This window comes from Sander lucioperca, chromosome 13 (genome assembly GCF_008315115.2).
Source record: "Sander lucioperca isolate FBNREF2018 chromosome 13, SLUC_FBN_1.2, whole genome shotgun sequence".
NCBI classification, from domain to species: Eukaryota; Metazoa; Chordata; class Actinopteri; order Perciformes; family Percidae; genus Sander; species Sander lucioperca.
The window spans coordinates 29601091-29620841 of record NC_050185.1 but is presented as its reverse complement, the minus strand read 5'-3'; the positions used below and the strand labels follow the sequence as shown (position 1 = coordinate 29620841).

General features: G+C 38.9%; 1 protein-coding gene across 1 annotated transcript in view; it reads left to right on the top strand.

The window, feature by feature from the left end:
* Positions 1 to 19751, top strand: part of zgc:77151 (uncharacterized protein LOC337153 homolog) — a 42279-nt gene that overhangs the window by 4126 nt on the left and 18402 nt on the right. Inside the window, exons 2-3 of the mRNA XM_031308057.2 lie at positions 12816 to 12968; positions 13642 to 13749. Coding sequence (XP_031163917.1) covers positions 12816 to 12968; positions 13642 to 13749 — 261 coding nt within the window. The remainder of the gene's footprint in view (positions 1 to 12815; positions 12969 to 13641; positions 13750 to 19751) is intronic.

The following is a 19751-nucleotide window of genomic DNA, read 5'->3' as shown; positions in this document are numbered from 1 at the left end:
GCTGCCCGACATGAGGAAAAAATGCAATAGCGTTGTTGAATATCGCGATAATGATATTCCTTGCGATAAGTAAACGGATCTTAAAGTGTACTCAGTTCTGCTGCTTTCAGTATTCTGCTAAACTACAACAAACTGCTTGTTGAGTATAAAACAAATGAAAGGAAATCATTTCTAACTTTCTTTTATTGAACAATTTTGAACATTGAAATGAAGATGAAAGGCACCATTAAATTAAGAATGACGACACAAGAAAAATGTCTGTGTGAACAGACAATAAAAGTTTTTATCTTATCTCTTATCTGAGGAGCCAACTGCCAATCTCCCAGTCGAATCTCATTGTGTTCCCATCCAGTATAATAATCCTGTAATATGTCTCTGTGGGCTCACAACATACAGTAGAGACTTGTGGGGTCTAATACTGCCTCGGGCTAGTGATTTTATCAAACTTAATGTTTATAATTTGTACTTTTAAAACATATTTATAGGAGCTATTTGTAGGGCTGGGCGATATGGAGAAAATTAAATATCACGATATTTTTTACCAAATACCTCGATGTCGATACCGCAGCGATATTGTAGTGTTGACTAGTGGTGCTTTCACAAAATATTTATTTGATAAATAATCATCAGTAATGTGGATATAATGACTAAGTGGGTAAAGGCAAATAATAGAACAGCTAGAGCAGTCTGGTAAGTTCAGAAAATGACATCACTTTACAGTAATGCAGCCTTTAAAACCAGGAAAAGACAACACTTATGCCATATCACGATATCCAAAATCTAAGACGATATCTAGTCTCATATCACGATATCGATATAATATTGATATATAGCTATTTGTATCTCTGCGGCTCAATATTGAATTTGAAGAGCGTTGTAACGTGTCTGTCACTCTTTTTTTCTTAATCCCTCATGTATCTCTAAAATACATCTGTATAGTATCTTCATATGGACTTGAAATGTACCCCTAGACAGAGTTGACAGTGAACATTTAATGATTATTTAATCCTATAGTGTCTTTATGATATTCCTATAGGGACTTGCAGTAGGTTTAAGGACTTATAATGGGGTTGATATGTGGAAAATGCCCTGCAGTGATCTTAAATGTGGCTTATTGGCATTGTAGTATAATAATAGCCCACTCTTGTTTAATTTAATCCTCCCATGGTTCTGTAATTTCAGTTCCTGTAGCAGGATATGGAGTGAGTTTGTCATTCAACAGTGACCTTGTCCTGTTCAGTCGTTGTTTCTCTTCAGTTGTATCACCTTAATATTTCTTCTTTTTTTTTTTTTGTAACACAAATATCAACTTCCTATCGGGACTCCGAAAGTCTCTAAGTGATAGCGGGCTTGATGTCGTTGTTCGCGAGGGTTTTTCCGTATCCTACAGTTTTCCCACAGTGCTTTTTATTTAAAGTGTGTCTGTGATACTCCACAGTGACGTAATTAAACATCACGTCACTGCAGATATGTTGTGTGTTGGCTTTTTTTAATTTTTATTGCAGTGTGGTATTAATACCTGTGTGTGTGTGTGTGTGTGTGTGTGTGTGTGTGTGTGTCTGATATGTACATTATCTGCTGTGACATCTATTCAGTATCTTTCTAAAAATTGATCCCGGGCCTGCTGCAGCTGGTTTGCAGAGCTACAGCGCATGGGGGAGGGTGGGAGGAGGTTCGGCCTGTGGTGGGTTATGGGTATTGGGTGGGGGAGGGTGTGCTGGGTGGGGTGGGGGTTGTGGGTGATCAACACAGGAGTGAGAATTTGAGAATATTCAGCATTTAGGCAGCAGGCAGGAGAAGTGGACGGCTGGCTGTTTTAGAAACAGGCTATTTCTGGGGCAGAAAGAGGAGGAAATAAGAGTATTTAGCATTTTCTTTTTCGTGAATCTTCACGTCCCATCTCTCACGGGTAAATGGATAGCAGCTGCACAGCCGGATACACCCTGAGAGTATACAGTACACTACTCATTTTATTTCATGTGGAGATGGTGAATGTGACCTCAGGTCTGCCTCATTTTTTTAATTCACTTAATACGACAAATCTGTCAGCCACGCTTCATTTAAACGTTAGAGCTGCAACAATTACTCATTTAATTCATTAGCGGGTTTGAAAGAAAATGAATCTGCAACTGTTTTGATAATCACATCATCATTTAGGCCAGGGCAATAGGGCAATTTATCCATATTATATCGATATCGTGACATGAGACTAGATATCGTCTAGTAGGGGTGGGGGGAAAAAATAGATACAGCATAGTATCGCGATATTTTCCGTGGCAATACTGTATCGATACACAGACGCCAAGAATCAATCTTTTATTATATGTGTGTTGGTCAGTTTGTCTGCTTGACAATCCCATTTTGCAGCAATAAAATTGAAGTGAGATGAACAAACAGAGAAATGTATATTTTAAACAGATGTTGACAAAGTTTCCTTTTGGGGACATCATTTGAAATTGGGAAAAATTTGAAATTGGAAAAAAGGGAACAAATTGCAATATAATCGCAGAATATTGCAATATGTTTAAAATCGCAATAATATCGTATCGTGACAAGTATCGTGATGATATCGTATCGTGAGGCCTCTGGTGATTACCACCCTTATCGTCTATGGCGGCACGATATGACCTAAAATCATGATTAATTGTACATTATACCTTGATAACGATAAATGATACGTTGAATCATAGTTCATTGGCAAGGTTTGTACTGTAAATAGGCTCAAATATTGAAGGTGAGGTATTTTTTCTTTTTCAAAAGTGCTTATTTTTGTGATTTTTAAAATAATTGAAGGAAACGCACAAAGCGGGAACTATTATGGCTATTTTTTGGAAATGTATAAAATGAAAATGAAAGCACACATTGCTTGAAATGAAAATGTCTTGTGCAAAAAGTCACATTTTAGTTTTATAAAAATTATCGAAATTATCGTCATGGGAAAAATACGTCGATAACAGCTTCAGAATTGTCGATACATTTTCGATTAATTGTCCAGCACTAATATTGTCTACGATTTTGGATATCGTAACATGACACAAGTGTTGTCTTTTCCTGGTTTTAGAGGCAGCGTTACAGTAAAGTGATGTCATTTTCTGAACTTACCAGACTTCCTAACTGTTCTCTTATTTGCCTTTACCCACTTAGTCATTATATCCACATTACTGATGATTATTTATCAAATCTCATTGTGTTAATTTTTTGTGAAAGCACCAATAGTCAACCCTACAATATCACCGCAATATTGATATCGAGGTATTTGGTCAAAAATATCGTGATATTTGATTTTCTCCAAGTCATTTATCGAAGCAAAAATCTAAAACATTCTCTGGATCCAGCTTCTCAAATGTGAGAATGTACTGCTTTTCTCTGTTTTATATTACAGTAAACTGAATATCTTGGGCTAGTTCGGATAAAACAAGACATTTTGAAGCCAGCCCTTTGGGTCGTGGGAACTTTTGATTGCCATTCTTCAGACTTTTGCCAGCCAAACGATCAATCAATTAATGGAAAAAATAATTGGCAGATTAATCAATAATGCAAGTAAGCGTTAGCTACAACCATATACTGTTTATAAAGATGGACAACGTGTCTCCATTTCCTCCCACTGTACAAAAAAGTGAAGCCAAAATATCCCGGATTTGTGCGCCGCCATCTTGGAGAGAGAGAGGGAGAGAGAGAGAGAGAGAGAGAGAGAGAGAGAGAGAGAGAGAGAGAGAGAGAGAGAGAGAGAGAGAGAGAGAGAGAGAGAGAGAGAGAGAGAGAGAGAGAGAGAGAGAGAGAGAGAGAGAGAGAGAGGAGAGAGAGAGAGAGGAGAGAGAGAGAGGAGAGAGAGAGAGAGAGAGAGAGAGAGAGAGAGAGAGAGAGAGAGAGAGAGAGAGAGAGACCCCCTAAACTTTGTTACTTAAAATGTAAATTCTGTCACTTTTAATACGACTACAGCTTAACTGATTAGATCCTCCACGTTGGGCTCCAGGACATCATAATAGTCAAATGCATTAATTAATGTTTAATAGTGACAATACAGTAATCACTGCACCCCCAAATAAGACAAACGGTAAAAAGTAATAACTGCATTGTTTCAGCCTATCACTGAGAAATATTTAGTATTTCGGGTCATTTGCAGCTTTAATGTTGCAGCTGTGGGGCTGCATAGGCATATTATGTTTCATGTAAAGCTGTTGTAACTCAGTCTTTTCTTGCCTCTAACTCCAAACAAGGCATTCCGGAGAGGAGCAGAGACTGCATGATGGATTCAATATCAGAAAGAACTGCAGCATTTTCATGGCAGCTGTGTTTTCTTTTAGGCCTGTAAAAACTGGTGCATCATGTCTGCTGTGTTGTACATTAAACAGGAGGCATGCTGAATCTTTAATATCTCACATCCGTCACATTTAAGGATAAAGACCTGTGCACACCAAGTCTGTTTTTCCTCCGACAGTCGCACGTTTAATAAATGAACATGATCTCACGGTGTGAGTTAATCGTGTTTACGCACAGAGTCTGGAGCTTTTGATTGGCTTTTTTTGGTTTGATTTTCTGTGTTTGTCAAAAGCGTTTGGACCCTCAGAGCCACCGTACGTGTAATCGTCATCCAAAATGGCATCCGATAAGCTGATTCACTCGAGTCCCATCACAAAGCACTTTAAGGCATCATCTTGAATATTTTTCACTTTTTCTCGACTGAAACGATCACTTGATTATTGACAAAGCAATTGCCGCAGGTTATTTAATACGGAGTTTGGTAGCTGTTTAACAAAAATGCAATGTTTTTTGCTAAATCTCACTCTAACCTTGCCCTATATAACTGCCTATCTACTTACCTAAAACTCCAAAAAAACTGAATTAGAACTTTTGTCCGATGTGCCCTTTGGTTTGGAGGGTGAAACGTTTTGAAGTGAAACCTAATCTGCTGTAATTTATAAGCAAACATTATCCTAATTTAAAACTATTTTTTATCTCTTATTTTATCTTTTAATGGCATTATTTTACAACAACTTGTAGAGGGTGCAGCTAATTAAATGCACTCAATTTGTGTTTAAAAAAAAAAAGCACTGTTTGATGTTCAGCGTGAGAACTGGTGCACGTCACCTCGGCCTGTGGGGTTTGTGGTTATCTGTGAATTAAAACACTGCTGACTGAAGCCTCGACTCAGGATCCAAAATGGCAGCTCTCTGTCCTCCTGACAGATCCAGAGATTATCATGTAGGTCACATACCTAAAGATTACAAGAAAGAACGTATTTCTCCTTTTTTATAAAAAAAAAAAAAAGGTCTGGGACTGATGAGTGAAAGGCAACCAGTTTTACTGACACGCCGTCAGACCCGTGAAGGCCTTCGCGGCTTTAAAACAAGCCCAGGATTCAAGACAAACGGCCTCCATGTCTTAGGTGTGTTTGGTTTGATGTTTTGTCTCTTCTACGCTGGGTGTTGCAGGCCCGGGGCTCCTCACACTTCCTCTTACAAAAGAAGTGAAATCAAAGCTGCAGGTGTTATTCACCCAGCAGCAGAGGCAGAGGCAGTATTGGCTTTCAGATGTATAGATAGATGTGTAGATAGATGGATAGATAGATGGATACTTACTTACTTACTTACTTACTTACTTACTTACTTACTTTATTCATCCCGAGGGAAATTTTAGGCATCCAGTAGCTTAGACAACTATAACACATCACACACATATATCTCACATACATAAAAATCACTCACAGAAAATTGAAGAGTTTCAATGGTGGTAGTGCAAAAGAGAACAGTGTAGGGATTGATCAGTGCACTAGCTTATTATTAAGTATTAACTATGACTATGACAGTATGAACCCACTCGAGGTGTGCTCCATTGATTGTTCGAGCTGCGTAAACACCCACAAACAGTGAGCGTTAGCTGCTTGTGAGTTAAATAGGGCCAGGTACCGAATTCAATTTTTGGCACTTTTAAGGCACCGACCGAATTGCCTCTGAGCTATGGAGTATCGAAAAATGCCTCATCATTCAATACCAAATTTCAATACCGAAGTAGGGTTTGGTATCGTTTGGATTTTTATGATTCCGATGCCGAACAGGTACTTTTAAAACGATTCCGATTCCTAAACCGATTCTTGAAAAACTGAAAAATGACATCAAAGATGTAATATGTTTACTAGCGATCACGTGCAGTGAATGGTTAATATGCTTTTACGTCCGTTTTGGTGAGCCCAGAGGGAAAATATGGCATTTTAAAAGTAGCCTACATTTACGGTAGCTCGCTAACGGTAGACTACAGAGAAAATGTGATATTGTTACGTCCGTTTCGGAGCGACGGAGGGAAAATATTTCAGTCCACACATTAAGTGGAACTGAAATGAGGAACCGAAATTTGCGTTCTAATCCGGTTCCATAGCGGAACCGGGTTTCGGTACCCAACCCTATACCTAAGGAGTAAAGCTCACCAGCGTCAGGGAGCCAATAAGCACGCCAATAAATGTTCTGTCGATAGACTAATCAATAACTCGACTGATCGTTTCAGCTCCTTTTTTTTTTTTGCTTTTAAAGAAAATAAGAAAGGAACAGAAAATATGCTGATTCTGTTAGAGCTGCTTCCAACATTTGTTTTCAGTATGGGCTGATCAATCTCTCCCAGAGTCCTAGATGGCGTCTTTAAATCTTTTTTGTCCGGCCAACAGTTGAAGATTAAAGATGTTTAGTTTACAACGATAGAAAACCGAGAGAAGAAGCTGGTTTGGTGTTTTTGAACTTTGAAATTCGAGAAGCAAAAAGGCAATCGTTTATTTTTCATGTCAGAGAGCCAAACCACTTTGTGATTTGCGATTTTCTTTTCTCTTTTATATATTACTGTTAACTGAATATCTTTTGGGTTTTGGGCTGTTGGTCAAACAAAACAAACTTGAAAACATCACTTTGGACCCTTGGAACGTGTGAGGGACATTTTTCAATATTTTCTGATGTTTCATTGATGTTTTATGATTTTAAAAAAAAAAAAAGATCAACAGATCTACTAATACCGAAAATAATCGATACGTGCGGCCCTACCTTTGAACCTCATAGATTATGCAGAAAAAACAACAACAATGTACAGCAGCTGCTTAAAGCATTTTTAACTTCCTAAATCTGAGCCCAAACCATCACCATGACACACGGAGCAGCGGTTCAGACTCAACACTTCCTGTTGCTGTTTCAAAGCAAAAGCCTTCCTCCAAAGAGGAGAGGTCATGACTTTTACTTTGAAGCACTTGCAGGAAGTGGTTAGTTTGTGTCACTGGGTGCGAATTAGCCACATACATTGATCACTGAAACCTTTCGTTTTCCGTTTATACAGGGTTTGCTCCCTGAACACTTGCTCTCATTTGCAGGCGTGCTCTGTTATACATGCATAGATGATAAATAAATGGTAACAAATATAAATGATAACAAGGACCAAGATGTCACATTCAGCTGGCGGTAATGGATGAATGATTTAGGCAAAGTGTGAGAAAGAGGGTTATTTCATTTGTAAGCAAATGTACAATGTCACTATTTATTGTATTTTTATTTTTTGACTTATACTATATTGAGAGTGGTCTTATTCCTGTAAATTCCTAAAAGAAGACTTAGGAGAGTAGGCAGTTTTGCTCACAAATACAGGATGAAGCTGTCAATTTTATGTTCTAATAGAGAGTAGGGCTGCACAATATATCGTTTGTTTAATCTCCATCGCAATATCAAATGGCGCTACATACACATCGCAAAAGGCTGCAACATCTGAACAACTGAAAACCGCACTTTAAAATGTAACTCTCGTTCTTTTTTTAAGTGCTGCCTTTTTATAGTCAATTCAATGTTCAATTTGTTCAATGGAAGAAAGTTAGAAATGATTTCAACATGCAGTTTGATGTATTTTAGCAGAATACTGAAAGCACCGGAAATGAGTACACCTGTTTTATTTATCGCATTCATATCGTTATTGCAATATTTATCAACGTTATCGCCTATTTTTCCTCGTATCGTGCAGCCCTTACAGAGGGCACATTGATGAGGAGCGTAGCTACTTCCAGCAATGAAGAATGGCATCGTGATAACGCCGGCTTTAGGAATGAAATTGAGGTGTGAAATGAAAGCCGCGATGAGAGCAGTTTAGTTGTAATGAGGTGAAAACGTGGCTGCAGGACCCTCTGATGAGATCTGACCCGAGAGGAAAGTTCCCATTACTTTCTATCATAGTGTGCGCATTACCCAGCGCACTTTAATATTTGACCTTTTTGATTACAATATACCCAATATTTTGATCAGACCTGTAAAAGCCAAAAGGCCTCAGTCCTGTGAGACTTAGTTCTCGTCAAAGAACGGCAGGAAACCAGAATAACAACTTTACAAGCTGGCTCCTCTACAATACATTACAGACATTAATGATAAACTACAGCTGATGATTTTATGATTGCTTTCTGGGAATCATGTGGCCTTCATACTGTGCAGCCGGGTGAAAATAAATGTTAAGCAGCTAAATAACTTCTAATTTACCAGTTTAGCAGGAAGTGTGACCCTGTGTTGTAGTGTAATGATAACAGGAAGCTAAGCTGCTCTTTTGCGAAGTCGGCTCTTTTATTTTACTAGTACAGTGCCCGTCCAAATTGTGCCCAAATTGTGCCGATGGCTTGGCCTACGCCCTATGGTATTGCTGCTCATATAGAGAGAGTCATGTAGTGTTGTGGGCGGGACGTTTAGTCAGACTCAGTGGTGAGTGAAACCGGAGCAGAGGAACAGACACAGAGCTGGAGCCGAGACAAAGTAGACCACTTTTATTTATTTATTTATTTTTTTTTAAGATTATTTTTTGGCCATTTTCAGCCTTTATTTGACAGGACAGCTGGTGACATGAAAGGGGAGAGAGGGGGGAATGACATGCAGAAAAGGGCCGCAGGTCGGAGTCGAACCCTGGCCCGCTGCGTCGAGGAGCAAACCTCTATATATGGGCTCCTGCTAGGGCTGTCGAAATTTAATCGTGATTATGATTTTGGCTCCCAATGATCACAAAAATGGAATAATCGAGAAAAACAATTATTTAGCTCATTACCTTTTGCAAGTAAACTCTTATTTTCTCTTGTGTTCTGAATGAAAACATAAAGTTTTAAAATAGGAAAAGTATTAAGGCAAATTTCACAGTTGTATTTGTTTTTTGTTACTGTTATATTTAACTTTTTCCACTGTTTTTAATTTCAGTAATTGCAACATCTTTCCAGAAGTCAACGAGTAATCATGTTAAATTATCGTGATTTCAATATTGACCGAAATAATCGTGATTTATATTTTTTCCCATAATTGAGCAGCCCTAGCGCCTACCAACTGAGCTACCCGGGCGCCCATTAGCACACTTTTTAATTCATTAACTTTATCGGTTATCAGGCAAATACAACGCAGATACAGATAATCTGCAAACTGCCAAAACACGGCCCAATAATCAGCCAGGGTCGATAATCGGACTATCCCTTGTTCTGAGCAAGACACCTGCCAGAGTACATACGTCATTTGCTAACAGCTAGCTATTTGGGACCAGGCTATTTCTAGCAACAAAAGCGTTCATTCTGAACGTTGCATCACTGAATTTTTGAAATGTTTGACTTTGCTACAATGTAACCTCTCCGGTCTCTGCTGTACCCAGCATGCAGTTCTCCCCTCTTAATAGACTACACGGTGCGTACGCGCTAATAATGGAAAAGTCCCGTAGATCTCAAGAGCTTGCCAAGTGTGATGTCGATCTGATGAACGGTTGTCGAGAAAATCAAAGGACTCCTTCCATTTTTAGTTAGATTTGATTTCATGTTCAGTCATAAAACAGACCAGTTATCTGGAAAAGAATTGCGACACATACAGATTACTAAGATCATACAGGTTTATACATGTCTTAACTTTCAGGCTTTTGCCCCTCCATAGTGTTTTGGATCATTGGCAGTAAAACACTGGTAGGCATTTTGTGAGAGCAGGCAGGTGGACTAAAATGCTGCATCACTTTGTTCAGCTACGTTGATATCTTTTTTTTTTTTTAGTCATTATCAGGGGCTGCAGATAGGCCTCTGCCATGCTAAACAGTCTGTGCAGTTAATTTTTAACATTTCCTCTCTGAGCTGTTAAATATATTACAATATCCTGAGCTGAGTTGCTGTTTATACACCTTCATATACCGCCTCGCTGCAAGATGGTGCATCTTTATCATCAAGAGGTGTTGATGCCAGAGGTTGTTTCTGCAGAAGTTATGGCTCGAATACACCCAAGACGCATTAGAAAGTTTTCCCTTTCTAATGCATGAAAAATGACAAATTGTAGAAAGGCAGAATGTTTTAAAGCAGCCATATTATGCTCATTTTCAGGTTCATAATTCATAATTGTATTTAGAGGTTATATCAGAATATGTTTACATGGTTTAATTTTCAAAAAACACCATATATTTGTTGTACTGCACATTGCTGCAGCTCCTCTTTTCACCCTGTGTGTTGAGCTCTATGTTTTAGCTACAGAGTGAGACCTCTCACTTCTGTTCCATCTTTGTTGGGAGTCACACACGTGCAGTAGCTAGGTAAGGACTACTAGCCAGTCAGAAGCAGAGTATGAGGGCGTGCCCTGACAGTAGCTAGGTAAGGACTACTAGCAAGTCAGAAGCAGAGTATGAGGTCGTGCCCTGACAGTAGCTAGGTAAGGACTACTAGCAAGTCAGAAGCAGAGTATGAGGGCGTGCCCTGACAGTAGCTAGGTAAGGACTACTAGCAAGTCAGAAGCAGAGTATGAGGGCGTGCCATGCTAGCAGCTAGGTGAGCATTATAATGTGTGTTACAAAGTGACCACGTTTGTCTCTGAAGTAAAGGCTGTACTACAATAGAGCTGTTTGGAGCAGTTTGTGAACAGTGTTTTCTGTTGGAGATGAAACCAGGGGGGAGGGGGTGGACTTTGGGCTTTAACTACAGTGCACAGCTGTAGTTGGGCTTTTTCACTTTGTAAACCTATAATGTGCACAAAAAAGATACATAACACAATAAAGGAAAGGGGAAAAAGCCAAAAAGCATAATATGAGCACTTGAAGTGTGTAGACTGTTACACTAACATCCTTGTTGTGTGTCATGCTAACCTTTTTAGTGCTTTGTAACTTCAATAAAGTGAAACAATGGATTTGTTAGCATGCAGACAACTACAGCTCCAGTGAGGTTTTACCAGTGTGGCAGTACTGTGACAAATCCATCCACCAACACTAACGTTTAAAGTAGGGCGGGGCAATAATCCAACAATATATCGTCTTTCAATGGAATCATAACGTGATGAAATCATATATCGAGATATCATGATATACAATTACGTTGTCTAACTTGATAATAACAAGCACATACTAACTCAATTCTCTCAGAACGTCTGTTGTGAAACATATTGAGGGAATATCATTCGAAGAATTGCAGATTTGTTTTAAGATCGTACTACTGTTGTGCTCGCATGTAAACATAGTCAGTATATAGCTGGGGAAAAAACGGCTATATACTTTTTTCTCTATAATTTCACTTGAAACCACATTATTAATGATTGCAAATGCCAATGTTATTTTCTGACACCTGGAACATGACTCTTTGACTTCGGCTCTCTGTACCTTGATTTGATTTTCTGTTATTCCTATATTTAAAAATATTAGCTTCCTCATCTACCTTGTTTCCTTTTTTCAATCTGTTACTTTTTTAGGACACCGTGCTGAGATTTCACTCAACCAGACTAGATGTTATTTCTAGAGCTGCCCCCATTTAACGGCCCTGACACACCAACCAGACGGCCGACCGTCGGCAGAAAAGCCAGTCGGACTGATCAGTCGGGTCCTCGAGGTCCAAAAAATGCCTCAGAACACACTGAGGCGACGCCGACTTGAGCGTACGCTCTGCGCGTGCACGAAACGTAATACGTCTTCATAGCAGCAGGCGGCGCTGCTCTGTATTGTTTCCTTAACAGTCTGATTATTTCCCAGAAAATGAAAACCGGCAGCTGATTGGACGAACGCGTCACGTGGGTCTTTTTTCTCCGGAAATTCACAGCCAGACTGTCATGGCGGCTTGTTCAGAATACAATCTCATATTGTTCTAAAATAGTTCACCGAAACGTGTTTCTGAAAACATTTTAAGTGAGAAATAGGCCGTGCAGTTTCTGAATCTGTCTTCATTTCAGATCAACAAAGGTCAGTTTAAAAGATTTTCGTCAGATTTTGAGCGGCTCATCTGCTCGCCATTTCCGGGCGAGTCCCGAGTGCCCTCTCCCGACTGAACATGTTGGGTCGTCCCAAATGAATGCCGACGGCTCCTCGGACGGCCGACGGCACGGGACACACCGAACAGACTCGAGTCACCGACCTCGCCATACGGTCCGACGGCCTATTATCGGGCTGGCGTGTCTTCTCTCTAAGTCGATTAGTCGAATACTCGGCCGTTTTGGTCTTGGTCGACTTTCTTTCGTCAGTTATTTACGTTTAATGCTTTTCGCATGCTAAATGATTTATTTCCAGGAAACTTACGAGCACATCTCTGGTAAACACAATATTTGGTAATTCTTTGTGGAGAAACTTGAATTTACAGATCTGTCAATTAAATCAAGTGAATCTTCGATGATTCGCCAAAATTGGATGAGTGTTAGTCGACTAAGAACTTCTTTAGTCGAGGACAGCCGTAGTCGTTTCTGTCTCTGATGTTTGTGGGAGTAACATTCTGGCCTATGATTGTTCTGCAGAGCTTATTAAATGCCAAACTCTTAACTGTCAAAATGCCATGGGTGCCTGTTGAGCCACACAGGGGCCATTTACTCTTCCTCATCAGCGCTGTCTTTTCTTTCTGTCAGTGGTTGGGTGCCCCCTCCTGCCAGCGAGGCAGCTACGCCTTCTATAAGTCGGTGAGCAGCAGAGCTCAACCCGACGGGCCCGTCCAGGTGTGGAAGCTCGGGGAGTTTTACTTCATCCGCTGTGGGCCGCAGGATCCCGTGTGCATCGCAGAGGTAAGTGTTAGATTACAAGGCAATGCGAGTTCTTGCCTTACTTTTAGTTACTGTGTGGAAGTGTGGGGGAACACATGCGCAACTAACGTAGAGCCATTGTTAATTTTACAGAAAAGAGCAATATGAATTCAACGGAACACACCAACGGACTGTTTATCAAATCAGGATTAATGAAACTTAAAGACCTTGTTGAATTACAGACTTTGTTGGTGATGTTTAGGGCAAAAAGCAAAGTCGTACCAGAAAATATACAAAAAATGATTGTTTTTAGTTCAGAAAATAAGCATCATAGAAGGAAATTCAATTTTAAACCTCAGTATGCACGAACAACATTAAAGCTAGAAAATAATTTTCTATGGATGTGTTCCTGTTCCCAGGCCTCACGTGATCTGTCAAATACAACTCTCATTTTCTGCCTGACTAATGTGTATTTTGAGCTGACCAGATGTGTTTTTATCAGCCTGAAGGTTGCAGGATGTTCTCTCAGTTCACAGAATCACTTTTTTTTTTTTTTTTTAAAGTAACTCCAAAGTTATTTTCTAAACACTAACTAAATGTTAAACTTACAAAACCTGCTGTTTGGAAGACTGCAGACATTGTTATCAGCAATCAAATGTTTCCAGACATCTGTGTTTTTAAATGCCCTTGTGTTTTTCTTCTTCTTCATGTGCAGGTGACCTTACTATGGGAGGACAAAACACAGCGCCACCTGCTGGCCAGCGCCAGGCTCTACTTCCTTCCTGAGGACACGCCGAAGGGCCGGACTCGGGAGCATGGAGAGGTGGGTTCAATTCTTAGGCTCAAGATTCGATTCACAATCGATTTTCCATTCAAAAACGATTCTTGATTTAAAAAAAAAACGATTCACAGTATGTAAATGTAGTTACTTTTCCCTGGTGATTGCAGTAGACATACAATTTGAAAAAAAATAATAATTATCGGTTATATAATCTGCTCCGGTTTCACTCACCACTGAGTCTAACTTAATGTCTCTCCCCCCCACAACACTATCTGACTATCTTTTACTGGGTATTATGTTAAAAAAGTCTCTTAATTTATTAAATAATTGTTTAAAGCGTTTAAACAAAGTTTTGTGTTGGAGTTTAACATTCCAAAATGTAAACTTTGACTTAAAGATTTTCATTTTCACACAAATGCATATCGGTTCCAAATCAGTTATCGGTTTCATTAACTACTAATAATCGTTATTGGTATCAGCCTTGAAAAACCAGTATCGGTCGATCTCTACTTTGTATACTATATACAATATGACGCATTAAAAACAGTGGTGTCCCTCGGTTATTCCTGTGGACTCGTAATGGCAGTGAATATAATCTGGGCAATGCTTTAAGGAACATCTATTAATAACCTCGTCACAGGAACCCTGCCTCCTTTTTTTATCCAAACATTTTTGGCCAAGAACAGGTTCAGACAAAGTCTTCGTGTTGATCAAAAAGCCTCTTAACCTAATCTTTCTCCCTTTTCCTTATTCCAAAATGTCTCATTAATGAGCACTGACGAACCGCCAAAAACCATCAGTTTACATCTCAGCTCTCGAAATTATTCAATAATCTTATTAATTAAAAAAAAAACAAAAAAAGAAAAATCAGTTGAATTACTTTAAATGCAAGAAAAATGCATGTTTAGTTTTGAACATGAACCGAGTAAGAAGTCTCAGATGTGGATGTGTTTTTGATTAACACAGTTCACATGCAGGCTGCAGCTCAGCCCTCCCTTTGGGAATGAGACCAATGCATTACCCAAATGTAAATCCTTGATAATGATGTGTCTGAAACCAAATTTTCCACATTTTGAACATAGATATTTCCACTGTTGAAGTTTCCTGGTGGAACAATAAGCCGTCTGAAAGTTTTTTAACAGGGATCATTGCCCAGTGTCTTTTATATGAGGAGGTTTGGTTGTCCAAATTTATGTTATAGTATTTATTTATTTTTTTATCTTGTAGGGTCTATCCGTTTCAAAATACTCATAACATGCATGCATTCCTCTTGTGGTTTTTCAGAGGAAAAAAACCTATGGTCTAAAATATAATGCACTGTGTATATCTGATACACGTTGATATTTGTACAGATTAAGAAAAGAGATTATCGAGTATCTTATCGTGTTAATCAGTGAGCTTTAGAGCTGCTGGTTGGTGGATTTTGTTTCATCTGCACAGCGCCAGGCTAGTTGTTTCCCCCTGCTTCCAGTCTTTATGCTAAGCTATGCTAACTAGCTGCTGAATAAGGACTCCTACATATGATTCCCGACCGTAATCTTACCAGATCGGACCTGTAACACTTCAGCATAGCTCAAGTCTCAACTGAAGGACGTCGGGTGTATGTAAAGGTGACCACTGCCAGTTAAATACACAGACAGACATTGAATGCATCTCTTGTTTGCTTCATTGAGAGTGCACTAATACATGTATCATTTATCTCCTATGCTCAAAGTAACTAAAATATGTTTGATAAACTATGTCTCCACTTCTAAATTGTTGAGATTCTTTTTATGTCACAGCTATAAAAAAAAATGGACATTATAAAACAGGCAGCCGTAAATGTCTAATGTTAATCAGGTCACTAATTAAGACTTCAACAGCACACAAGTTTTAAAATCAAGTCCTAATGCAGCCTGTGAGAGAACTGGGAATACTTTTTACCTCCCGTTCACGCAACACATGCTTAATATCATGCAGGCTTTGTGTCTTTTTCTGTAAACGTGCTGTCTTGTTGGAACTGTTTAAGCTTGTTCTTATTTTCTTTTGTCTTGGCTCCTTAATGACTGTTTAAAATTTTCTTTTTATCAATGCCCTTTTTAATTTTTCATGTAAAGCGCTTTGAATTGCAGATATAGATGGATGGATGGATGGATGGATGGATGGAGCCAGCAATGTTACGTATTCCATAGTCTCGCTTTGCCGGACCCTCCTTCAAAGCGCGTTGGAGGAGGGTCTGGCTAGTCCACACAGCATTTGGGGATGGGAGGAAAACATGCTCTGGTTTATTGGCATTTCTTTAAACCAATCACAATTGTCTTGGGCGGTGCTAAGCACCGGAGAAAAGCCGCGGTGCTGCTGCAAAATAGTCTCAGGAAGGAACTTGTTTTGGTGGAACATGTGTACGTTCAAAAGTAGTTTTAGTCGTACAACAGAAAACTCAGATTGGACAGATAGTCTAGCTAGCTGTCTGGATTTACCCTGCAGAGATCTGAGGAGCAGTTAACCATAGTCCTCAGAAATCCACCGGAGTTTTTAAAATGCCAACACAAAGGAAGCCCAAGGCAACGGATATCCGGCCTAAATGAGTGAAATCCGGCGGATTTACGGGCGGTAACGGAGCAATCCCGGAAGTGGAACATCAAGGATATAGACTACGTATTCCATGTCTGACAATTGTGACTTTTACATAAAAGTAATTTTAGGCCAATTTTAAATGTTGGTTTTATGTTTGAATAACATATACGTAACGAGGTGCATGTGTGAAAGGGCTTAAGTCAGTGATATCAAGAGTTTAAGGCCGCGTTCAGACAGCCTGCGTCGGCCGTCAGACGGTCCGGCAAAAACGCAGGTCTTTCCATTCATTATGAATGTGGGTAGTGCGTTGAAGCTGAGGCGGGGGTTGCCGCAGCGGGGACACGCAAAAAAAAAGCAGCGGTCCTGAGGCGAAAAGTTGAGGCCGACTAAGTTATGAAAAATCACAGGTAACCATTTTAACTCCTTAGACCAGATTCTTTCCATAAACAGATAAATAACACAGCAGGGCTGCAGTGGTGGACGAAGTACTTACATATTTTACTAAAGTAAAAGTAGTAATACCACTGAATACAGAAATACTCTGTTACAAGTACAAGTCCTGCATTCAAAATATTACAAGAACAGAAGTATTGGCATCGAAAGTAAAAGAATATCATTATGCAGAATGGCCATTTCAAAATGTTTATTATATAATTAGACCATGATTAATGATCCATTAACATGTACATTTGTTTAATATTGAAGCAGGTACAAGTGTGGCAAATTCTAACTACTTTATATTCTTTATCTGTCGGGTAATTTGCAAACCCCCCCCCCTTATCTTAATCTATAATATTGCATTATAATTTATTTCTTCATTATATTTTGTATTATTAACCTTAATTGCAAAGTAATTAATCTTATCAAACGCACGTGGTAGAGTAAAATATAATATTTCCCTCTCAAATGTAATGGAGTAGCTCAATGTTAAAGTAAAATAGAAGTACCTCAACAGTGTACTTATGTGCAATACTTAAGTAAATGTACTTAATTACTTTCCACATCTGCAGGCCTGCCTGATTAGTTTTGAAATGGCTGCTTCACTCATGTTCTCTGCTATGGTCTGAAATATTCCAGAGCGAAACAGAACAGTGTCATGGCTGTTTACTCTCTGTCTTGTGTTGTGGAATGACTTAAAATACATATTACATGAAACCAAAACATGCTGTTTTCAGCTCGGCCACTCTTCGTTCATTTTAGCGCAGCAGAACCTCGGTGTGGTTCTTTACCAAATTAGGACAAATACAGTTTGACTGTTTAGCTTCCCCTGCTGTCTTGTTTTGGTTAATACTTGAGCTCAGATTGCATCTTAAACAGAAGGACTAAATGCAAATGGGAAGGAAAGGCGGACCCAAGAGAAGAGAAAACCTTTGTTACAACTGCAAATGATTTACAGATGCATGACGTACTCAGAATGACCCCACCGTGTTAAAATATTGGATCATTATTATTGGCGTATTAATAAATAAGCAGTACGTGAATGTTGTAGTTAGTTGAGGTGGAGATAAATTGACCTGATATACAGCTGGCTCGTTTTAATAACTAATATATACTGTGTGTACATATTAGCTTTAATAACAGACACTGACTCTATATGTCTAAATCACGTCTTAAAGCACAGATGTGGAATGATGAGAAATAATACAAATAATAATGAAGAAAGAAAACATTGCACCTTGCAAGGTGGCTTTACACCTCCAAAAAAAAGTTGGATAGTCAGTTCATTTGTGAAATATTATGTAATCATACTGGGAGGCAACGTTTAATAAGAGATAAGATAAGCCTTTATTGTCTTCTATAGGAGAAATTCATCTTGGGCATTCGAGAGAAATGAAATGGCGACACACCGCGCATAAACACACTAACATACAGTTAACATACATAGAAACATAATCATACATTATCTCATCCAATGCTTCAATGAACATCTAATAAACCTCACACAATACCCCCCTACCTTTCCTCACAATCACAGAAGAACTGAAGAGAACCCAACACCCAAAGGCTAAATTCACCATCTGGCCTTTTAGAAAGTGCTTTAATGTTTAGGGTTTATTTATTTATTTTTTGCCGTCAGCTGTGAAAAATCTAAACATAAAAGTACTTTTTTAAAGAATTACTCTTCGAGATTTACTTAAAGCTCGTTTTTTTTTTGTCGGTTTTCAGCTACACGGTTATTTTCTTTTTGTAATAAAAACCCTATTTGAGCAGGCACAGCCTTATCTCTCTCACTCCGCAGGTTCTTTTAGTGTTCTCACGTAAATGTCAAAACGTCACCAGCAAACCAATCAAGACATTGGCACATATTCAGCCACATTCACATTCATTTGTTCACCTTCGCATCCTTGAATATGAACAAGCAGGTGATGGTTCAACAGGAGAAGCAGAGTGGTGCTGTACAGTTTTTATTTATTTAAAGTTAAAGTGCTTCCTAGGAGAAAAACTGTAACACTTCAACAACAAAAATCAGATTTTAATTGGAATGATACGTGGCCAGGTTGGATCACTGGGTAGAGCAGGCGCACATATACTGAGAGGTTTATGCCTCGACGCAGAGGTCCAGAGTTTGAATCCGACCTGTGATCATTTCCTGCATGTCTTCCCTCTCTCTCTCCCCTTTCTCACCTAGCTGTCCTATCAAATAAAGGCGGAAAAGCCCAAAAAATTATCTTAAAAGAAAGCATCTGATACTGCCTAAAATGCTGGTATCGGTATCAGAAAGTACTGAGTTTATGCACCGATCCGATGCCACGTAATTTAGCCCTGGAGAAAATCTACTTTTAAAGTAGTTTATTTATGTTCTTTTTCTGTTTATGACTGATTGTCAAACTGGATAATAGTGATAATAATGAATAAAGTTCTGTGGTGTTTGTTTGTTTGTTTGTGTTTGTTCATGTTCCACAAATACTTTTAACTACAATGATAGCAATCATAACCCATGCATACAGTAGTAGTATGCAGCTGTTAAAACTTAAAATATATGACACACTGGTATCGGAGCGGTATCAGGAAGCAAATAGTGGTGTCGGGCCATCTCTAGTTTAAATAACTGGTCACAGATTCCAAAGTTACATTAAACTTGAAATGTAACTGTAAAACACTTCTGCCCAACATATAACCACTTCACGTGTGTGTGAATCGGTTTTTCTTCTATTTGCTCAAAAGCCAGAATCAGATTTACGTTTCTCACTCAAGGTAAGTAAGTGTTGTCAGTCCTCAATGTTTGCTTTCTGCCCAGTTCTGTTCTCCTTCCTCATGCTTTGTCAAGAGTTGTGATAACGATCCATTTTGACAAGACGTGCTGACGAATATCCAAATCTTAATTCAAGATAGGCTTTACCTCGTGGCGAGTCAAGCCTTCAGTACCTTTTTAGCCTTCAATTCAGAAGAGAAAAATCCATAATAATGGAGCTATAAATTAATGAGCACATAAATAAAAATAGAAATACTATGTAATCCTCTATTGTTGATGCACTTACCACTTAAAT